Here is an 18,869-nt window from a genome sequence, read left to right as displayed (position 1 = left end):
ATCAAAAAGTAAAAACAGTGAATTTTGAAATATTTTTACAATTTAAAATAACTGTTTCTATGTGAATATATAGTAAAATGCAATTTATTTCTGTGATCAAAGCTGAATTTTTGCTGCTCAAGAAACATTTCTGATTATTATCAATGTTGAAAACGGCTGTGCTGCTTCGTGTTTTTGTGGAAACACTTTGATGAACAGAAATGTCAAAAGGACAGCATTTATTTGAAATAGAAATATAACATTATAAATGTCTTTACTGCCACTTTTGATCAATTTAACGCATCTTTGCTGAATAAAAGTAGTAATCTCTTTCAAAACAAAAAGTCTAAGCTAACTGATGTCTAATAATGCAGCAGCGATCACAAGGCCAGCTCTTTATTGTTAATGAATGAGACCTTCATTACTGAATTAGACATGAAAACATTGAGTTCAAGAGCACAGAGACACAGCGTTCCTGCTCTGCTCCCGAAACACACGGATCAGAGAGCAGAGGTCCACACGGATATTATACTGAAACATGAAGCAGGTCCTTAAATGACACCCGACTCGACCCAAACAGTGCTGAGACAGTTATGGACTAATCAAATATGAAGGAGTGCGTGCAAATTGTCTACTTGAAGCACATAAATTGTACAAACTGACATGACTCTTTTCTCCATCGTTTGATGAATTAGAAACAGTTAAAAAATATACAAACACACAATATGCCTAATTTGCATATAAAGGAGGTGTATTTGCATGGAAACGAATGGCAAAAGTGGCACATCTGATTAATGAATTTGCTCCAAAATATTAATATTTTTTCATGAATTATACCTGAAGTTATCCCTTAAAAGCTGACTGACATCCAGCAAGAAACCAGTTTATAACAGCCCTATTGTAGAAAGGAAGAACAATCACAAATGAAATATTGATGTCTCAGATGTTTCTTCTAGGCCTGCAGTAAGACTAAATAGAGAGCAAATGGAAAATTTTGCTGAAGTCTCCTGAGAAAAAGAACCCAGTATTATCACGTGTCTCCTCTAGAGATCTTAAACTCTCCTCAGATTTGTTAAGATACCAAAGTCAGACATCAAGTGTCAGATCTCAGTGTGATCTCAAACCTTTCTTGTCAAACGATCTGAGCTGCTCTCCATAGCCATTTTATAGCTCTGACCTAGCTTTATGTCTCCAAATTCATTTTGAGAGAAACATCTGAGACAAGTTGATACTAAAAAGAAACCGCTAAGCTTTAATCAAACTGTGCTCGATATGAACTCAAACATTTCTCAACAGACAATCTGAGCTGCTATCCACATTCATTTTATAGCTAGATCTATCTGTATGTCTTCGAAAGATCTGAGACAAAGTTGATGCTGAAACAAACCAAAAGCTCGCTCAAGTCTCCCGATCTAGGAAAGAGTAATCCCTGAGCAATAGCACTTAAACAAATCATCCATAGATAAGAAAATCACACAGGAGATCCTACAGATGTCTCAAATGTTTCTCCAAGAATTCAGTGAGATTGAATAGAGTGCAAATGATGTCCCCAGATCACAGTTTCATCAAAAGAGATCTCAAACTGTGCTCAGCCTACAATCAACCATCAGAGACCTTCTCATCAAATGATCTGAGCTGTTCTTCATATTCATTTTATAGCCCTTTAGATGTACCCGAATTTTTGGAGAACAAAAGATGAATAGAGTCAAAAGACAGAGACAAAGATGAAATAGAGTGCAAATGAAGTCAACAGATCTCTTTAGAGTTTAAAAAGAGATCTACACGTCTCAAGTCCACAATCAAACATCAGAAATCTCGATATGAACTCAAACGTTTCTCATCTGCTCGTTTATTTTAGCTCTATACTCTTAATGGATGACGTATTTGTGCCCATTTTTATTTCTCAAAGAATCTTAGAATTTAGCGTGATACTAAAAGGAAACCAAAAGCTCCTGAGTAACATCTGAGCAATATGCACAGCAGTATTATAGTATTGTCTTTTCTCACAGAAGTGGAGATGAGAAACACCCATTACTGACCACTGAGATCATCATCACATAGTACATTCTCTAATTTATGTCCCATTGTGACACACACACACACACACACACACACACTCCACGGATCCAAGCAGGAAGTTGCTTTCATTTGCAATTCAGTTCACAGCGAGAGGAGCTACAGATCAATACAGCAGCAATTATGACCAACACAAGATGAGAGCAGCAGATACACACCATCATCATCTCACACACAAACACATACACAACCATAACAGAGAGATACAGTTAATAATCCACATCACACTGAAAGCAACTGTAGAGTCACTCAAAACTTCACATGACACACAAACATGATTTTATAAAGCGAGTGAGTAAAGACCTGCTGAAGTCTGCGCTCATTTACCAGCGTGTGAACAGAAGTGATCTGCTGTCTTCTGTCAGACCTACAGGCCACAATCTGATGAGTGGATGTTCTCCAACAACATCACATCCAGAAGCCCTGAGATCCAATAAAGTGCTATATTTCAGCGGTTGCTGTGACTAAATCTGTGTGATTTGAGTGGGACGCTGAGGGCCCTCATTTCTCACCACACACACACACACACACACACACACTGAATACCTGAGTGTGATTCAGGATTGTGCACCATTCAGAGCTGAATTAAGAATGCTTTTAAATTCCATTCATCTCAATTTAAACTGAAATTGAACTTTTTTTTAATTAAAATGAATACATTTATTTTTTAGCATTTATTACCCAAAACATGAACATACACACTACTCATGAGACATTTACAGAATAATTAGTTGATATTAATAATAAAAAATGTTTGAAATGGCACCAACAATGTTGTACTGAACTTACTAAGTTTAGTTTATTTATGAATATTTTTATTCAGCAACAATTGAATAATCTATTAATCAAAAATCCTGAAAAATAAAATGCATCACAGTTTCCACAAAAATATGAAGCAGCACAACTGTTTTCAGCATTGATAATAATCAGAAATGTTTCCTGAGCAGCAAATCAGTATATCAGAATTATTTCTGAAGGATCATGCAACACTGAAGACAATTTAACATAGAATTCACATAGAAAACAATTTAAAATTGTAAGGATATTTCACAATTTTACTGTTTTTACTGTATTTTTTTTTTTTTTAACAAATAAATGCAGCCTTGGTGAGCATAAACAGGCTTCTTTCAAAAATATCATGGAGTTAATTCTTAAATCACTAATTTAGTTTCATTTTCTGTGAGATCAGACTCTCTGAAAGTCTTGAGTGCCTTACAGTCCACTGGGTTTCTCCAGATGATCAAATTACACCCACCACAACAACCCACTCACACAAAGTGAAGTGGACTGAATGATTCAGAGCTGTTTACTCTAATAAAGCTCTATGATGGACCCTGTGACCCATTAGGCTCCGCCTCCAACATACTAATTATCCCCAGCACCGACTGATTCATTTAGACCTCAGTAATAATAATCTAAACATACAACTGGCCAATTAGCATATGGAAACGAGCTTTAAGGTTACACATACAGACACACACACACACACACAGGAACTTGTTTTCCTCCACCGCCAGGAATTAGCATCAATATTTATTTTTCTCCTCTCATTTCAACTCATGATCATTTACATGCTAATTGCTGCAATTTGCATAGAGCTAAAGCAACTACCTGCCAAAGCCACACACGGAGAACAACATTGGTACTACTATCTTAACTACAACCTTCAGTAGCATGACAGCAGTTACTGTAGTTTAGTTCCTCTCATTCCACAATAAATAAATCAACTAAAAAATAAAAAAAGAAATATATATATATATATATATATATATATATATATATATATATAAAACAAGAAAATAATATTGCTTACTATGTAAAAATTTAATTTAATTTAACAGAAATGCAGAATATAAACGTAATTGCAAAAAAAGGCAGAATTGCAAATTCGGAATTGCAAAAGAAAAAAGTCAGTATTGCAAAAGAAAAAACATCAGAATTGCAGGATATAAACTCAGAATTGAAAAAGAAAAAAAGTCAGAATTACAGGATATAAACTTGGAATTGCAAAAGAAAAAAAGTCAGAATTACAGGATATAAACTTGGAATTGCAAAAGAAAAAAGCCAGAATTGCAGGATATAAACTTGGAATTGCAAAAGAAAAAAGTCAGAATTGCAGGATATAAACTTGGAATTGCAAAAGAAAAAAGTCAGAATTGCGGGATATAAACTCGGAATTGCAAAAGAAAAAAGTCAGAATTGCGGGATATAAACTCGGAATTGCAAAAGAAAAAAGTCAGAATTGCGGGATATAAACTCGGAATTGCAAAAGAAAAAAAGTCAGAATTGTAAAAGAAAAAACGTCAGAATTGCGGGATATAAACTCGGAATTGCAAAAGAAAAAAGTCAGAATTGCGGAATATAAATCCGGAATTGCAAAAGAAAAAAAGTCAGAATTGTAAAAGAAAAAAACGTCAGAATTGCGGGATATAAACTCGGAATTGCAAAAGAAAAAAGTCAGAATTGCGGAATATAAATCCGGAATTGCAAAAGAAAAAAGTCAGAATTGCAAAAGAAAAAAACATCAGAATTGCAGGATATAAACTTGGAAATGCAAAAGAAAAAAGTCAGAATTGCGGGATATAAACTTGGAATTGCAAAAGAAAAAAGCCAGATTTGCAGGATATAAACTTGGAATTGCAAAAGAAAAAAGTCAGAATTGTAAAAGAAAAAAGTCAGAATTGCGGGATATAAACTCGGAATTGCAAAAGAAAAAAGTCAGAATTGCGGAATATAAACCCGGAATTGCAAAAGAAAAAAGTCAGAATTGCAAAAGAAAAAAACATCAGAATTGCAGGATATAAACTTGGAAATGCAAAAGAAAAAAGTCAGAATTGCGGGATATAAACTTGGAATTGCAAAAGAAAAAAGCCAGATTTGCAGGATATAAACTTGGAATTGCAAAAGAAAAAAGCCAGAATTGCAGGATATAAACTCGGAATTGCAAAAGAAAAAAGTCAGAATTGCGGAATATAAACCCGGAATTGCAAAAGAAAAAAGTCAGAATTGCAGGATATAAACCCGGAATTGCAAAAGAAAAAAGTCAGAATTGCAAAAGAAAAAAACATCAGAATTGCAGGATATAAACTTGGAATTGCAAAAGAAAAAAGCCAGAATTGCAGGATATAAACTTGGAATTGCAAAAGAAAAAAGTCAGAATTGTAAAAGAAAAAAGTCAGAATTGCGGGATATAAACTCGGAATTGCAAAAGAAAAAAGTCAGAATTGCGGGATATAAACTCGGAATTGCAAAAGAAAAAGGTCAGAATTGCGGGATATAAACTCGGAATTGCAAAAGAAAAAAGTCAGAATTGCGGGATATAAACTCGGAATTGCAAAAGAAAAAAGTCAGAATTGCGGGATATAAACTCGGAATTGCAAAAGAAAAAAAGTCAGAATTTCAAAAGAAAAAACATCAGAATTGCAGGATATAAACTCAGAATTGCAAAAGAAAAAAAAACATCAGAATTGAGGGATATAAACTCGGAATTGCAAAAGAAAAAAAAAAACATCAGAATTGAGGGATATAAACTCGGAATTGCAAAAGAAAAAAAGTCAGAATTGCAAAAGAAAAAAGTCGGAATTGCGGGATATAAACTTGGAATTGTAAAAGAAAAAAGTCGGAATTGCAAAAGAAAAACATCAGAATTGCGGAATATAAACTCGGAAATGCAAAAGAAAAAAGTCAGAATTGCGGGATGAACTTGGAATTGCAAAAGAAAAAAAAAAAAAAATGTCTTAATTGCGGGATAAACTTGGAATTGCAAAAGAAAAAAAGTCCGAAATGCAGGATATAAACTCAGAATTGCAAAAGAAAAAAACGTCAGAATTGCGGAATATAAACTCGGAATTGCAAAAGAAAAAAGTCAGAATTGCAAAAGAAAAAAACATCAGAATTGCAGGATATAAACATGGAAATGCAAAAGAAAAAAGTCAGAATTGCAGGATGAACTTGGAATTGCAAAAGAAAAAAAACCCCGTCATAATTGCGAGATAAACTTGGAATTGCAAAAGAAAAAAAGTCAGAATTGCAGGATATAAACTGGGAATTGCAAAAGAAAAAACTTCAGAATTTCGGGATGAACTTGGAACTGCAAAATCAAGTCAGAATTGCAAACTCAGAATTACTAGAAAAAGGTCAGAATTCTAACTTTTTCTTTTTCACAATTAAGAGTTTTCTTTCAGAATTGTGAGAAAAAAGCCAGAATTATCAAATAAAAAGTTGCAATTATCTTTATCTTTTATCCTGTGGCAGAACAAGCTTCCATAACAAGCTCAATTCATTTTAGTTCAATTTACTGATTAAAAAAACACCAACTTTGGCTGCAGTGCAGGATTTGACATCATCTTTTTTTGCTGAGAGATAAAAACTGCTGTTCATCACTATGTTTTCAAACTTCACATAATAGTTTTATTTGATGAAATGCTTTGGTTGAATCAATGCTGTCACTCTGATGGATCTCAGTTGGGACAGCAACTTTAATCTGACGTGAATGAAAACGAGGCTGAAGGACTAATGTGTGCTTGTACTGTTGTGTGTCAATCATTCAGACAACAAAGTATTGACCACATTGAGCGGACTGGACGTCTATCCCTCAGACCCGCTCTCATTCACATCAAATTAAAATGAACATCTACCCGCACAAAGATCCTTTGAGATCGCCATTGATTTAGTGCTGTTAAATACTGCTCTGATTGAAAATAAAACCCAATTACATAATCTGGTAGCTACTGTATATGTTTAAAACGATACTGCTCCTTTTAATGGTTTCAGAGCAGCTTGACTGGTTCAACTGCTTTAAATCACCAGAAGATTCTAATTTGACCTGCTACGGTTTCAAAGTAAATCCCATAAACATTGATGCAGATATAAACAGAAAAAGTCCTCTACATATTTTTTTTCTCTTTAATTTTAGCATTATTTGTCACCATCACCATTCTGTAATTTTGGTTAATCTTCAAAACACATAAGTTTACACTCTTCTGTGTCTCTGTATTTAAAGGAATCGGTCACCCAAAATTAAAATTAGCTGAGAATTGACTTAGTCTCAAGCCATTAAAGATTTAGATGAGTTTCTTTATCAGAACAGATTTGGTGAAATGTAGCATCACGTCACTCTGCAGTGAATGGGTGCCGTCAGAATGAGAGTCAAAAAAGCTGATAAAAACATCACAATAATCCACACCACTCCAGTCCAACAATTAATGTCTTATGAAGAGAAAAACTGTGTGTTTGTAAGAAACAAATCCATCATTAAGATGTTTTTAACTTCAAACCATTGCTTCCACCTGAAAATACAAGTATATAACCCATAATACTGCTTCCTCTAGTAAAAAAAAAAAAAAAAGTTGTCTTGTCTGAATCAGGAGAGAAATCTGCACAGATCAACCATTGTTTACAAGCAAATACAGTCCAAAACAGCTCTAAACAAATATGTGGGTGGGTTTTGATGTTAGAAACAACAGGAGATGGACTTTTTCACTAGAGGAAGCGTTATTACGGACTGAAATGTCAGTTTAAAGTTAAAAAATCTTGATAATGGATTACAAACACGCAGTTTTTCTCTTCACAAGACATTAACTGATGGACTGGAGTGGTGTGGATTACTTGTGGATTATTGTGATGTTTTTAACAGCTTTTTGGACTCTCATTCTGACGGCACCCATTCACTGCAGAGCATCCGTTGGTGAACAAGTGATGTAATGCTACATTTCTCCAAATCTGATGAAGAAACAAACACATCTACATCTTGGATGGCCTGAGGGTGAGGACATTTTCAGCAAAGTTTCATTTTTGGGTGAACTATTCCTTTAAATGACAGACTTTAAAAACACGACGGCCATACTGCCAGCTGTGTGTTCAGATCAAAACACACACGCACACGTTTATCCAGTGCAGGAAGTATTGGAGCTGACACACATTTACCTGGATAAAGAATCGTAACCTGATCTCAGTAAGTTCAGGTAATGATGTCTTCAGCTCTGCTGACAGAGGCCTGTCTCGTCCTGTTCTCCTTCGCATCTCGTCTGCTGAGATCTGACAGCATGTGTACAGTGGAAGTGAATTATACTGGAGATTCTTATTAAGACATTCAGCAGTAAAACCCAAAGGTCTGGACTCGACCCAAAGGCTTGTGTTGTGTAGACACATCACTTCCTGTGAGCACAGTTCACCAGAAGACGAGTTGACACTCAGAGAAAGAGAGTCAAGAGCGCACATATAGAGCGGCCCGTACTAAACTCAATAACCGGCTCCAGATAATCTAGTTAAACTGTGGATCGGCTCCAAATCCTAGTGAGTTGCCTTTAACTAGATCTCAGTGCAGGAGGATTTATTCTGTGCCTACTGGAACTCGCTAATTTCATCATGCCTTTATACCAGCGAGAGTATCACTGTACCACTCATTCTTATATCAGAAGCTGATTACTGTGACTTTTCTTTTATTATAATTATAATATATTATTGTTATAATTATTATTATTAGAAATTAGTATGTTATTTATGATTGTCAATATAATACATTTTATTAATATAATTTTTAGCAAATAATTTACTGACACACACACAAACATATACATGTGTGTGTATATATATATATATATTATTAATATTATTATTATTAGTGCTGTCAAACGATTAATTGTGATAATATATGTGTGTGTACTGTGTATATTTATTTATATATAAATACACACACATACCTGTATATATTTAAGAAAAATGTGTTACGGTTATATATTACATTTATTTATTAAATTTGTATGAATATAAATACATAAACGGAAATACATATAAATATTTTTGAAATATATGCTGTGTGTGTCTTTATATATACATAATAAATATACACAGTACACACACATATATTATGTAAACAAAAACTTTTATTTTGGATGCAATTAATCATTTGACAGCTCTAATATATATATATATATATTTAAATAAAATTAGACAGAACATAGAAACATTAGATTTGAATTAAAGCTATGCCTGAAATAATATAATATATAAATGAAAAAATGAAATAAAACAATAAAACAGTAATAATAGTTACAATTCAATTATTACTAAACATTTAACATTTATAAATAATAAATACAATTTTATAAAACATAAAATAAATCACATTACTAAACAGAAAAAATGTATAAAAAACAATATTAATAAACAATACAAATTAACTATAAACATTAAGAAACAATAAAATATTGTAAACAACAACAACAATACTGCTACTACTACTACTACTACTGTTAATAATAATAATAATAATAATAATAATAATAATAATAATAATAATAAATATATATATTACCTCAGGAAAAAAAAAAAAAAAATTTCACATTTGGTTTGTTTTAGAGATGGAAAATAAATCCAAATCCCTTTAAAACGACCCAAACTCAGGTGCTCAGATTGTGGTTCGCACTGCATTGTTTTTTATATCAACTGTTCCCCATTTACCTGACCCTTAACAGCACAGTAAAACAACAAACTGTGATTGGCCGCTTTACATGTCAATCAGAGCCTCTCTTCCTAAGTGGGCGGTTCTCGGTCAGAATAAGCTGCAGTGAAGACTCAACACTGAGAGTAAGTTCAGAGTGACCTGAAAGATATCGATGTGAGTTTGTTGAATCTGTGATTTGAGTGTGAATGATGGTTCTTTAGCAGCAGGGTAAAGGATGAGCGTTTAAAGACATCGCTCGCCGCATCTGATGGAAATGAAATTAAACTCCAGCACGCCAGACAAGACGATCACGCCATCATTAATAAAGCGGGCGAAGGGCCCGAGGAGGTGAAGACTGATACGGCATCTCATAAATCAGCACGAGCGGCTGGCAATTGATGATCACACACGTCTCACGGCTGTCCATCATTTCCCGCTTTCTGTCAGCGTAATTCAGCCCTAAACTGTCCGGAGAGATGAAAAATACAGAGAGAGACAGACAAACGCTCTTCAGAAGTCCTGTAAAATCACAAGCAGTGACCTGGGAAGAGACGTTTCTGCTCAAGACATGAAGGCAAACGGTTTCTAACATCAGAAAGCCTCTTTTGGGACAGACATAAAATCTAAAATTCCATTCAGCTCCAAAAAAAAAGAAGGAAATAAAGTAAAATAACTCAATTTATTTACTTGCTTATTTGACTTATTTTAGTTATAAATCAAAAGTAAATAAGTAAATTAATTTAGATAATTTTGTATGTATTTATTTTATTTTTTGGTCATTTTTTTATTTGTATTTATTTTACTTGATTACTTTTTTACATTATTTTAATATTTCATAACTTATTTAGTTTATTTTTTATTTATAAGAGAAAAGAGTCACTAAAAAGTCAAATGTAATTAAATCTATATTACTTTTTAAGTTTTTATTTATTTTACTTTATTTTATAGTTATATTAATTTATTATTTAACTTTTGTATTTATAAGTGAAATAAGTAAATAAATAAATGCAAATAAATGTATATTTTATTTATTTAACTTTTTATTTACACCTTGTATTGTTATTTTTTATTTATTACATTATATTTAAAAGTAAATAAAGTTGCATTTAACTTATTTAACTTTTACTTTATTTTATTAATATTTACTGATTTGCATATTTTACAATAATTGAGAAAAAAGTTAAGTAAATAAATATTTATATTACTTTATTCATTTAACTTATTATTTACTTTTGTTACTTTTTATTTACTGTACTTATTTCCTTTACTTTTTATTTAACAAAAACAAATAAAAAATAATAAGTAAATATATTTTACCTTTTTTACTTTACTATTTGACTTTATTTTGATTTATTTACTTTACACATTTATTTATTTATTTTACTTAGAAGTACTAAAATGGTTTGATCGATGTAGTTAAAAGTCTGACTACAAAAGACTAGTACACAGTAACTAAGCGAAAAGCATTTTCTGCATTGATACTGCATTGAGTATAAACTGAAGGAAACAACTCTCTGTAAACACACACACACACACACACACACACACACAGAGACGGCCGTGAGATTGGATTTCACCCTTGAAATGTAAGCGCATCAGAAGAGCCTGCTGCAACAGCCTGCGATTTACACAGAGATTTTCTAGCTGCTCATCTCTCACACACACACACACACACACAGTTAATTAGAGCAGCCGCATCAGCAATGGTAATCAGCAGATATAACGACGGAGAAATGACTATAAGAGTGTGGAGGAATTTATTACACTTTATTACTGAGAGAGAGTATCACACACACTTTACAGCGATGAAGCGGCTGCACAGATACATTAGGCCTTTGTGTTAAACAATAGCGGTGAGAGGATTTACTATGACCAACAAAAGCAGCCCGGATCAAATCTAGCAGCAATAGATTTATGATGCATAAATATATAAGAGCACATCATAAGTCACATCATTAACTCTCATTTAATTAGTCATCAAGAATAGTGTCTAAACTTATTGATTACTGAATTATGAGCCACTACAGTATGTACCAAACCATTCAAAGATGAGATGATCCCACATTTGGGGATTTTTTTGAAAGAAGTCTCTTCTGCTCACCGAGGCTGCATTTATTTGATCAAAAATACAGTAAAAACAATAAAACTGTACAATATTATTACAATTTAAAGTAACCATTTTTTATTTTCATTGCTGTTAAAATGTAATTTATTCCTTTGATCAAAGCTGAATTTTCAGCATCATTTCTCCAGTCTTCAGTGTCACATGATCCTTCAGAAATCAGTCTAATGTTATGATTTCCTGCTCATTTCTGATTATTATCAATGTTGAAAACAGCTGTGCTGCTTCATAGTTTTGTGGAAACTGTGATGCCTTTTTGTTTGTCAGGATTCTTTGATGAATATTTCACTTTTGTACACTTGAAGTTGAACTCCTGAAATTATGCTGTTCGTGTAGCTCCAGCGCTGCTGTCATTAATGCAGAAGACACACACCAAATACTGAACTCTCCGCTCAAACAGTTCTGCAGAGTCAGTCTTGTACTGAACTTGAAGAATGTGAGCATGTTGTTCTCAGTCTGATATACAGAGAGAGAGTGAGGCTGATGTCTATTTCACAACATAGGCTCAATGGAAATACGTGCCTCTACATACATTTCTGCAAAACTGAAAATACATACCTATATGTACGAGCCAGCGAAGCAGAAGCACACAGACTGTAGACTGACTGATGGAGCTCAACAGCACAATCTCTCTACCAGACACACTGACCACCAGCACAACACACACACACACACACACAGACGGAGAGAGATGATTTTGCTGAGATCTCATTTTCTCACAGCTGATCTTTTTCTATGCATACTTTAGTTTTCATTATTATTTCCGCAGTTTTTACGATCCTTAGAATTCAACCGTCTGTTTGTGCTACTGTACCTTTAAGACACACACACACACACACACACACACACACAAAAAACATGCTATGAGTCAACCAGCGCTAAAATGAGCTTTATCATCATTATTTACTCTTATGATTAGATCTTCAACTGAAAGTTAAAACAAACTCTTACTTTAAAAGATCAAGAAAAACAAGTGCATTATAAGTTACAGACAAAACTATTTAATCAAAGCCTTCTTATTCTGTTTACTGTAGCTACTTTAGACAGTATCCCAATGCTCTCGACATCTACAGAACTTCATCAGTTCATCATCTCCATCTCCAGATGACAATAATTGGGTGAGCAGACCCTCACGTGTCACGAGGTCAACGATGTCCTCCAGAGACATGAGAATTAGACTGATGTGAGTCTATCCTCTTAAATGTCTTGTGAAGAGCTTGCATGTTTGTAACAAACAAATCCACCATTAAGGCATTTGTTTACTTCATAATCCATAATAATGTTTTAATAATGGTCACCACTAAGAGGTTTGAATGCCTTCATGTGAGTTTCTTGTCATGATAAACACTAAGTAATGGCTCTTCTCCACAACCAGCAAGTCACTACTTCGGCAATAATCGATGACTAACAGAGCAAAAACACAGAAAACAGCAACATTTCTCAAACCCAACCTCAGAGCCCAAACACTCCTCAACAAGCTGTTCCTGCAATGCAAGACTGAGTTTAACACACTGCGAGCTTTACCTTCTTCAAAACACACACTTCAGCAGCTGTCTGATACGTTTCAAACAAACAGCATTTCCCTATCACTCCCAGAGTATTGGATCTGTCTCATATTATTCTCACATCTGCGGTCCCCATTCGTCCCGTCTGAATCGCCTCACATTCATGAACCGTATCAATAATTCAGCACTACATACTGCAGCAAACGGGGCCGTGTGTTTGAATATGAAATCAATTAAGAGCACAAACACACTCGCTCATAAACACACGGCCTCATGAATAATGTCTGCTGCTCTCCGGAGGATAGTTTGCCCTGGATTCTTCACAGGGCGACTCGATGCAACCCCACCATGTGCCGCGTGCGTGCGTGCGACTGTGTGTGTGAGTGTGTGTGGACAGATGGGGGAGGAGACGCTTCTCCTGCTGTCTCACAGTGATTTAAAAGCAGGAGAAAGCACTCATCTCATTTATTTTTCTCTGGTGTCTCACTGCTGTAGCACTCACATGCATGCTCTACAACATGCAGACTGATATTGATCATTTCTTGGGTGTTATGACTGGTAAACAAACTGTTTTGCATGATGTTATAAAACATTGTTTATACTAAAACTCAAATCATAAAAGCAAACATCAAAACATTTTAATGTATGAAAAAAATGTCTTTACTACTTACGAATCCTACAAAAAAAGACTGTTCAAAAAAAAAAAAAAATACATATGAATTAATCAATGACTTATTAGTAATGAATAATTATGAATCCTAGTACATAAAAAGACTGTTTTATGCATAAATAAAAAATTAAGAAATGAAAATAAATATATATATTGTATTAGTAGTAAATAAATAAATATTTTAAAGACATTATCCAATTAAAACATCAGCAAATTCTGAAAAAATAAATTGAAATATTCATATTAGTTGGTATGGATATGTAGAAACTAATATATCAAGTATTGCTAATAAAATACATTTTAAAAGCAAAAAGAAATAAATAAATTTTTAATATATAGTATTGTATAGCATTGATCGTTTAAAATGAAAACGCTTATTTTGGTTGATACGGCTGCACAGAAACCTGATAAATCAAGCACTGCTAATAAAAATAAAACATTTTGATAACTAACCCCTGTGCACTTAAACAAATTCACAATCTAATGACTAATTCAACAAAATAATTTGCGTTAATGAAGAACATTGATCAAGTGATCCAACACCAGCCATGGAGCTCCTGAATAATTCATGAGCGTATCTGCATATGCTAATATCGGTGATTATGAGCTAAAACGAGTAACTGCTTTCTGTCTGACATGTGCTTGTCAAATATAACTCTGTTTGTATATAAACTGCACACAATCCAATGGCAAACAATAAACTATGATACTAGATAAACACATTCAGTTAACATCAACCACATCAGATGTTTGAACAGTATAATATACTGCATAAGAAGCTATAAAAAATGTATTTACTTACTGAAAAATCATTAACTTTGAATATTAGCCAATTCAGACCAATTTTGATCAAGGAAAACACTGATTTATCAATAATTTTAAGCCAGACATATGGCAATATTTATATGGTAACTAATACATGAATGTAATGAATTATTCTACAAAGCAATTCAAGTTTATTAAACACAGCGTTTAGAAATTTAACACAGGGAAAAGTCCTGCATAATTCATGAGTGCATCTGCATAATATTGCATAAAAATATGCATAGCTTTGCAAATTGTGACCTAAAATGAGCATCAGTTTTTCGTTTTGCAAAGCGACAAAAATGACATTTCCACAATAAATTCCCAGATTCCTCAACTACAACACTAGATACACACAACTAGTATAAAATGATTATGAGAGTGAGCGAATAAGCCTAAACAATGGGAATAAAAGCATGAAAACGTGGACTATAAGCAGAGCACCGACCCCAGACGGAGAAGAGGTCAGAGGTCAGAGGTCAGATGGAAAAGCACGCTCATTCAGAGCAGATAAAGCAGGACGCTCCTTACCTCGGACAAGTAGAGGAAGGCATGCGGCGCGTGCAGCGAGTGTGGCAGCATCCCGGAGCCGGACAGCAGCACGCATGCAGAGTTTGCCATGGAGCTCAGAGAGGACGGTTTCCACATTTAACCACACACTGCTGTCTCTCTCTCTCTCTGTCTCTATCTGTCTGTCTGTCTCTCGTCCTGCTGTCGACACGGCTTCCCTCGCTCTCTCTGTTTACTCTGCACACAATAAAGATCACTTAAACATTCACATGCTGAGGTGGGAGGTGCATGAGAGCAGAGGAGGGATGCGCGGATGCGTGTGTGTGTGTTTGTGTGATGGTATAGCGGCGCTGTATGTGTGCTTTAATTGCCCACGACCCCCTTTAGAGCCCAACACTCACAAAGACCCCTGAAAACACACTCAAGGACACACACACACACGTGAATGAGGACATGCTACAGACTTCTGCTGCTTTATATAAAGCTAATTATAGTCACTGCACACCCTTAACATGACATTCATGCATTTAGCTGATGACTTGGAATGAGAAGCAATTTGTTAATATTTTATTAATAAATAAAGCAGCGATTAGATGAAAATATGCATTATTTACTGTATCTGTGAATCATTTTTTCCCTCATCACCACAGGAAGGTTTTGTCTGATGTAAATCTCTTCTGGGATTATTTTTGTGTGTCGCATCTAAAAGCTTTACATAGGTTTTCAACATCGGGGCATAATTTTGTATATTATTCCTGCTTTAGATGTGCAATTTTTACTATTTATATACATTATACTTAAAAACAAGTCTGATTATAATTGTACACTGTTATAATATTCCTCATTTAAAGTCAAGCTGAGATGAGATCATTATAATATTTGCATACTTGCATTCTGATTGGTCTTTATTACACTGCAAATTCAGCTTTGCTCAAAGGAATAAATATACAACATATTCAAATAGAAAACACACATTAAATTGCAAAAATATTTTTTACTGTATATTTGATCAAATTAATGCAGCCTTTGTGAGCAGAAGAGACTTCTTTCAAAACATTCTCCAAATTTTTAAACATGGTGTTGGATGGAGAAGAACGTGCAAGATCTGTTTTAAGGGTTACTAAAGAGTCGGTTCAGTTTGAAATCCTTTACATACTGTACTTGCAGCTTTGAAATCAATAGATTCTCAGCACTCTCTGACGCCTAGTAAGTGCCCTTATGTGTTCATTCCAGTCTGCAGTCGATAAAAAAACATGCACATCACCTCATTCAAGACTAAAACACAAAACATCACTATGCTGTCGAGCAAACTCCGATGCTAATTTGTTTCTGTGCTTGTAAAAGGTTTATAATGCACTACAATTGTAGTACTGTGTGAAACTAGATCACAAATGTATAGTTTTTATACGCTCTGGACACTATTACAGTATTTTAACATTCAAGACAAGACAAAAACACTTGGCAGAAAGTGTGAGATGAAGCACTAATAATCTCACATCACTGTGTTTTACATACAGTACTGTGTTCATGTGCAGAGTCTCACTGTACAGACTGTTACCTGTTTACATGCACTCACACATAAGCAGAGGCATCAATCAAACGCTGTGTGTCAGTAACAGATGTTCTGTGTATGGCGCCCATCACACACACACACACGCTAATGTGATTTCACTACAAATTACATCACTGCAACACTGTGTGTGTGTGTGTTCAGCAGCAGGTTTGTCTGTGTCTCTGATGTGTTACACTTCATTTGAGCTGCACGTTTTCTGCAGCGTCTCGCCCTCATGCGATCACATGACCACAGGGCCGTTTACACACTGTTATCAGACAGTGTACTAGAACTAAGACCAAAACTATTGACTATAAACTCAAATTAACTCATATTTAATGTACATTCAACATTATTTTCCAGATTATTCCAGTTTCAGGTGTGCATTTTGCTATTTATAAGCTTTATACTTAAAACAGTACGATTAAAACAAAAAATCTTCCATTGACATAAACTAAGAATATTCCGCATTCAAAGTTCGGCTGTGATGATATCATAATTTTATTTGCATAATGCTTTCTGATTGGTTCTGATTCTGATTGTTCTTTGTTATGCTGCAAAGATGGCATTACTTTACTATGCTGTTCAAAAGTTTGTGGTTCGATTATTTTTTAAAGAAATTAAAACTTTTATTAATCAACGACGATTAAATTAATCAAAAGTGAAACTAAAGGCATTTAGAATGTTGCAAAAGATTTATATTTTAAGTAAATGCTGTTATTTTGAACTTTTATACATCAGAGAACCCTGAAGAAATCCTGGTTTTCATAAAAATATTTTTAACATTGATAAAATAAGACATTTTTCTTGAGCAGCAAATCAGCATATTCCAATTATTTCTGAAAAATCATGGGAAATTAATTAATGCAAGCTAAAAAAAAAAAAAAAAAAACGTATCTGAACACTTTTTTTTTTACTTTTTTGAACTTTGCTGCATTTCCCACTTTGTGAGTTTTGTTTCTGCCTCTACATTATTTTTTTTTTTATGTATTATTATGTATAATGCAGCGTTTCCCATACATTGACATATTTGTGACGGACCACCACAAATAGATTTTCCAAAAGGCTTTGATTTCGTTTGAATAAACATGAGCACTGCACGTTTAAAAATCAAAATCCGGCGTGGGTGTCTTTGTATCACTGTATTTCAGAAGGAAATCCGACTGTGTTCAGAAAATTGTTGATGTCATTTCATCTTGCATGTAATGTCTGTTAAAGTAGCGTTTGTGAGCGGAGCGCTGCTTTGTGTACAGCGTTAGTGGGGAAACCTCTATATCTTACTCTCTAAAAGTACCTCCTGCTGGCAGAGAATATATTTGCATAATATATATATATGGGGGCGGGGGATTGCCACCCCAAATAGAGTGTAAGGCTGTGGGAAACACTGTAATGTATTTGTAAAGCAACCTTGCAGTCCTAAAAGACACTTTAATTATGTACCGGGTGCGCTACCGAGCAAGTTTACCATGTCAGAAACACCATAAATAAGGAGCAGATTTTGTGATGATAACATCGAAATGTATTATATTACAAGTAGTGCTGTCAAACTATTAATCGCATACAAAATAAAAGTTTGTTTGCATAATGTGCATGTGTTCTGTATATATTTATTAAGTAGGCTACAATATATATAAACTCATGCATACAGTATATATTTTGAAAATAAATTAAATAAATATATTTAATATATAAACATTTTTCTGGAAATATATACATGCATGTGTGTGTATTTATACATAATAAATATACATAGCACACATACATATTATGCACATACATATTATGCAAAAACTTTTATTTTGGATGCGATTAATCACAATTAATCATTTGACAGCACTAATTGCAAGCCATGTAATATGGTGAAAGTGTTTTGATGTCATAACATAGTATTATGCATGATAATATGTCTTTATTAACTGATCATCTGCACTTAATCATAATTTGAGCAAACAGGAATAAAAGTTGTTGGTGTTTTACTGCCACTTGTGCTGATTTCACCAGGAAACTGCAGTGAATTTTGTGTATTGAACTGCAGTGAAGGCAACTTTTTGGAGCAAAAACGTAGATAGACACACATTTTCAATGAGCCTAGCTTGTTTTTTTCAGCATCTCTCACCATTTGTATTCTGTGTTTAACATAAATCTGTTTAAAAACAGAGAAAATGCATCTCGAGAGCCTGTGCGCTTTTCCACCCTTTACGCTCTTG

At 34.0% G+C, this 18,869-nt stretch overlaps 1 protein-coding gene across 1 annotated transcript in view; it reads right to left on the bottom strand.

The window, feature by feature from the left end:
- Window positions 1-15,248, bottom strand: part of rbfox3b (RNA binding fox-1 homolog 3b) — a gene marked incomplete at both ends in the record, with an annotated part of 82,974 nt that extends 67,726 nt beyond the window's left edge. The window contains one exon of the mRNA XM_079394167.1: window positions 15,132-15,248. Coding sequence (XP_079250293.1) covers window positions 15,132-15,248 — 117 coding nt within the window. The remainder of the gene's footprint in view (window positions 1-15,131) is intronic.
- Between the last annotated feature and the right edge of the window lie 3,621 nt (window positions 15,249-18,869).

The sequence above is a fragment of the Barbus barbus genome (assembly GCF_936440315.1).
Source record: "Barbus barbus genome assembly, chromosome: 3".
NCBI classification, from domain to species: domain Eukaryota; kingdom Metazoa; phylum Chordata; class Actinopteri; order Cypriniformes; family Cyprinidae; genus Barbus; species Barbus barbus.
The sequence above is the reverse complement of the archived record's forward strand: the minus strand, read 5'-3'. Positions and strand labels throughout refer to the sequence as shown.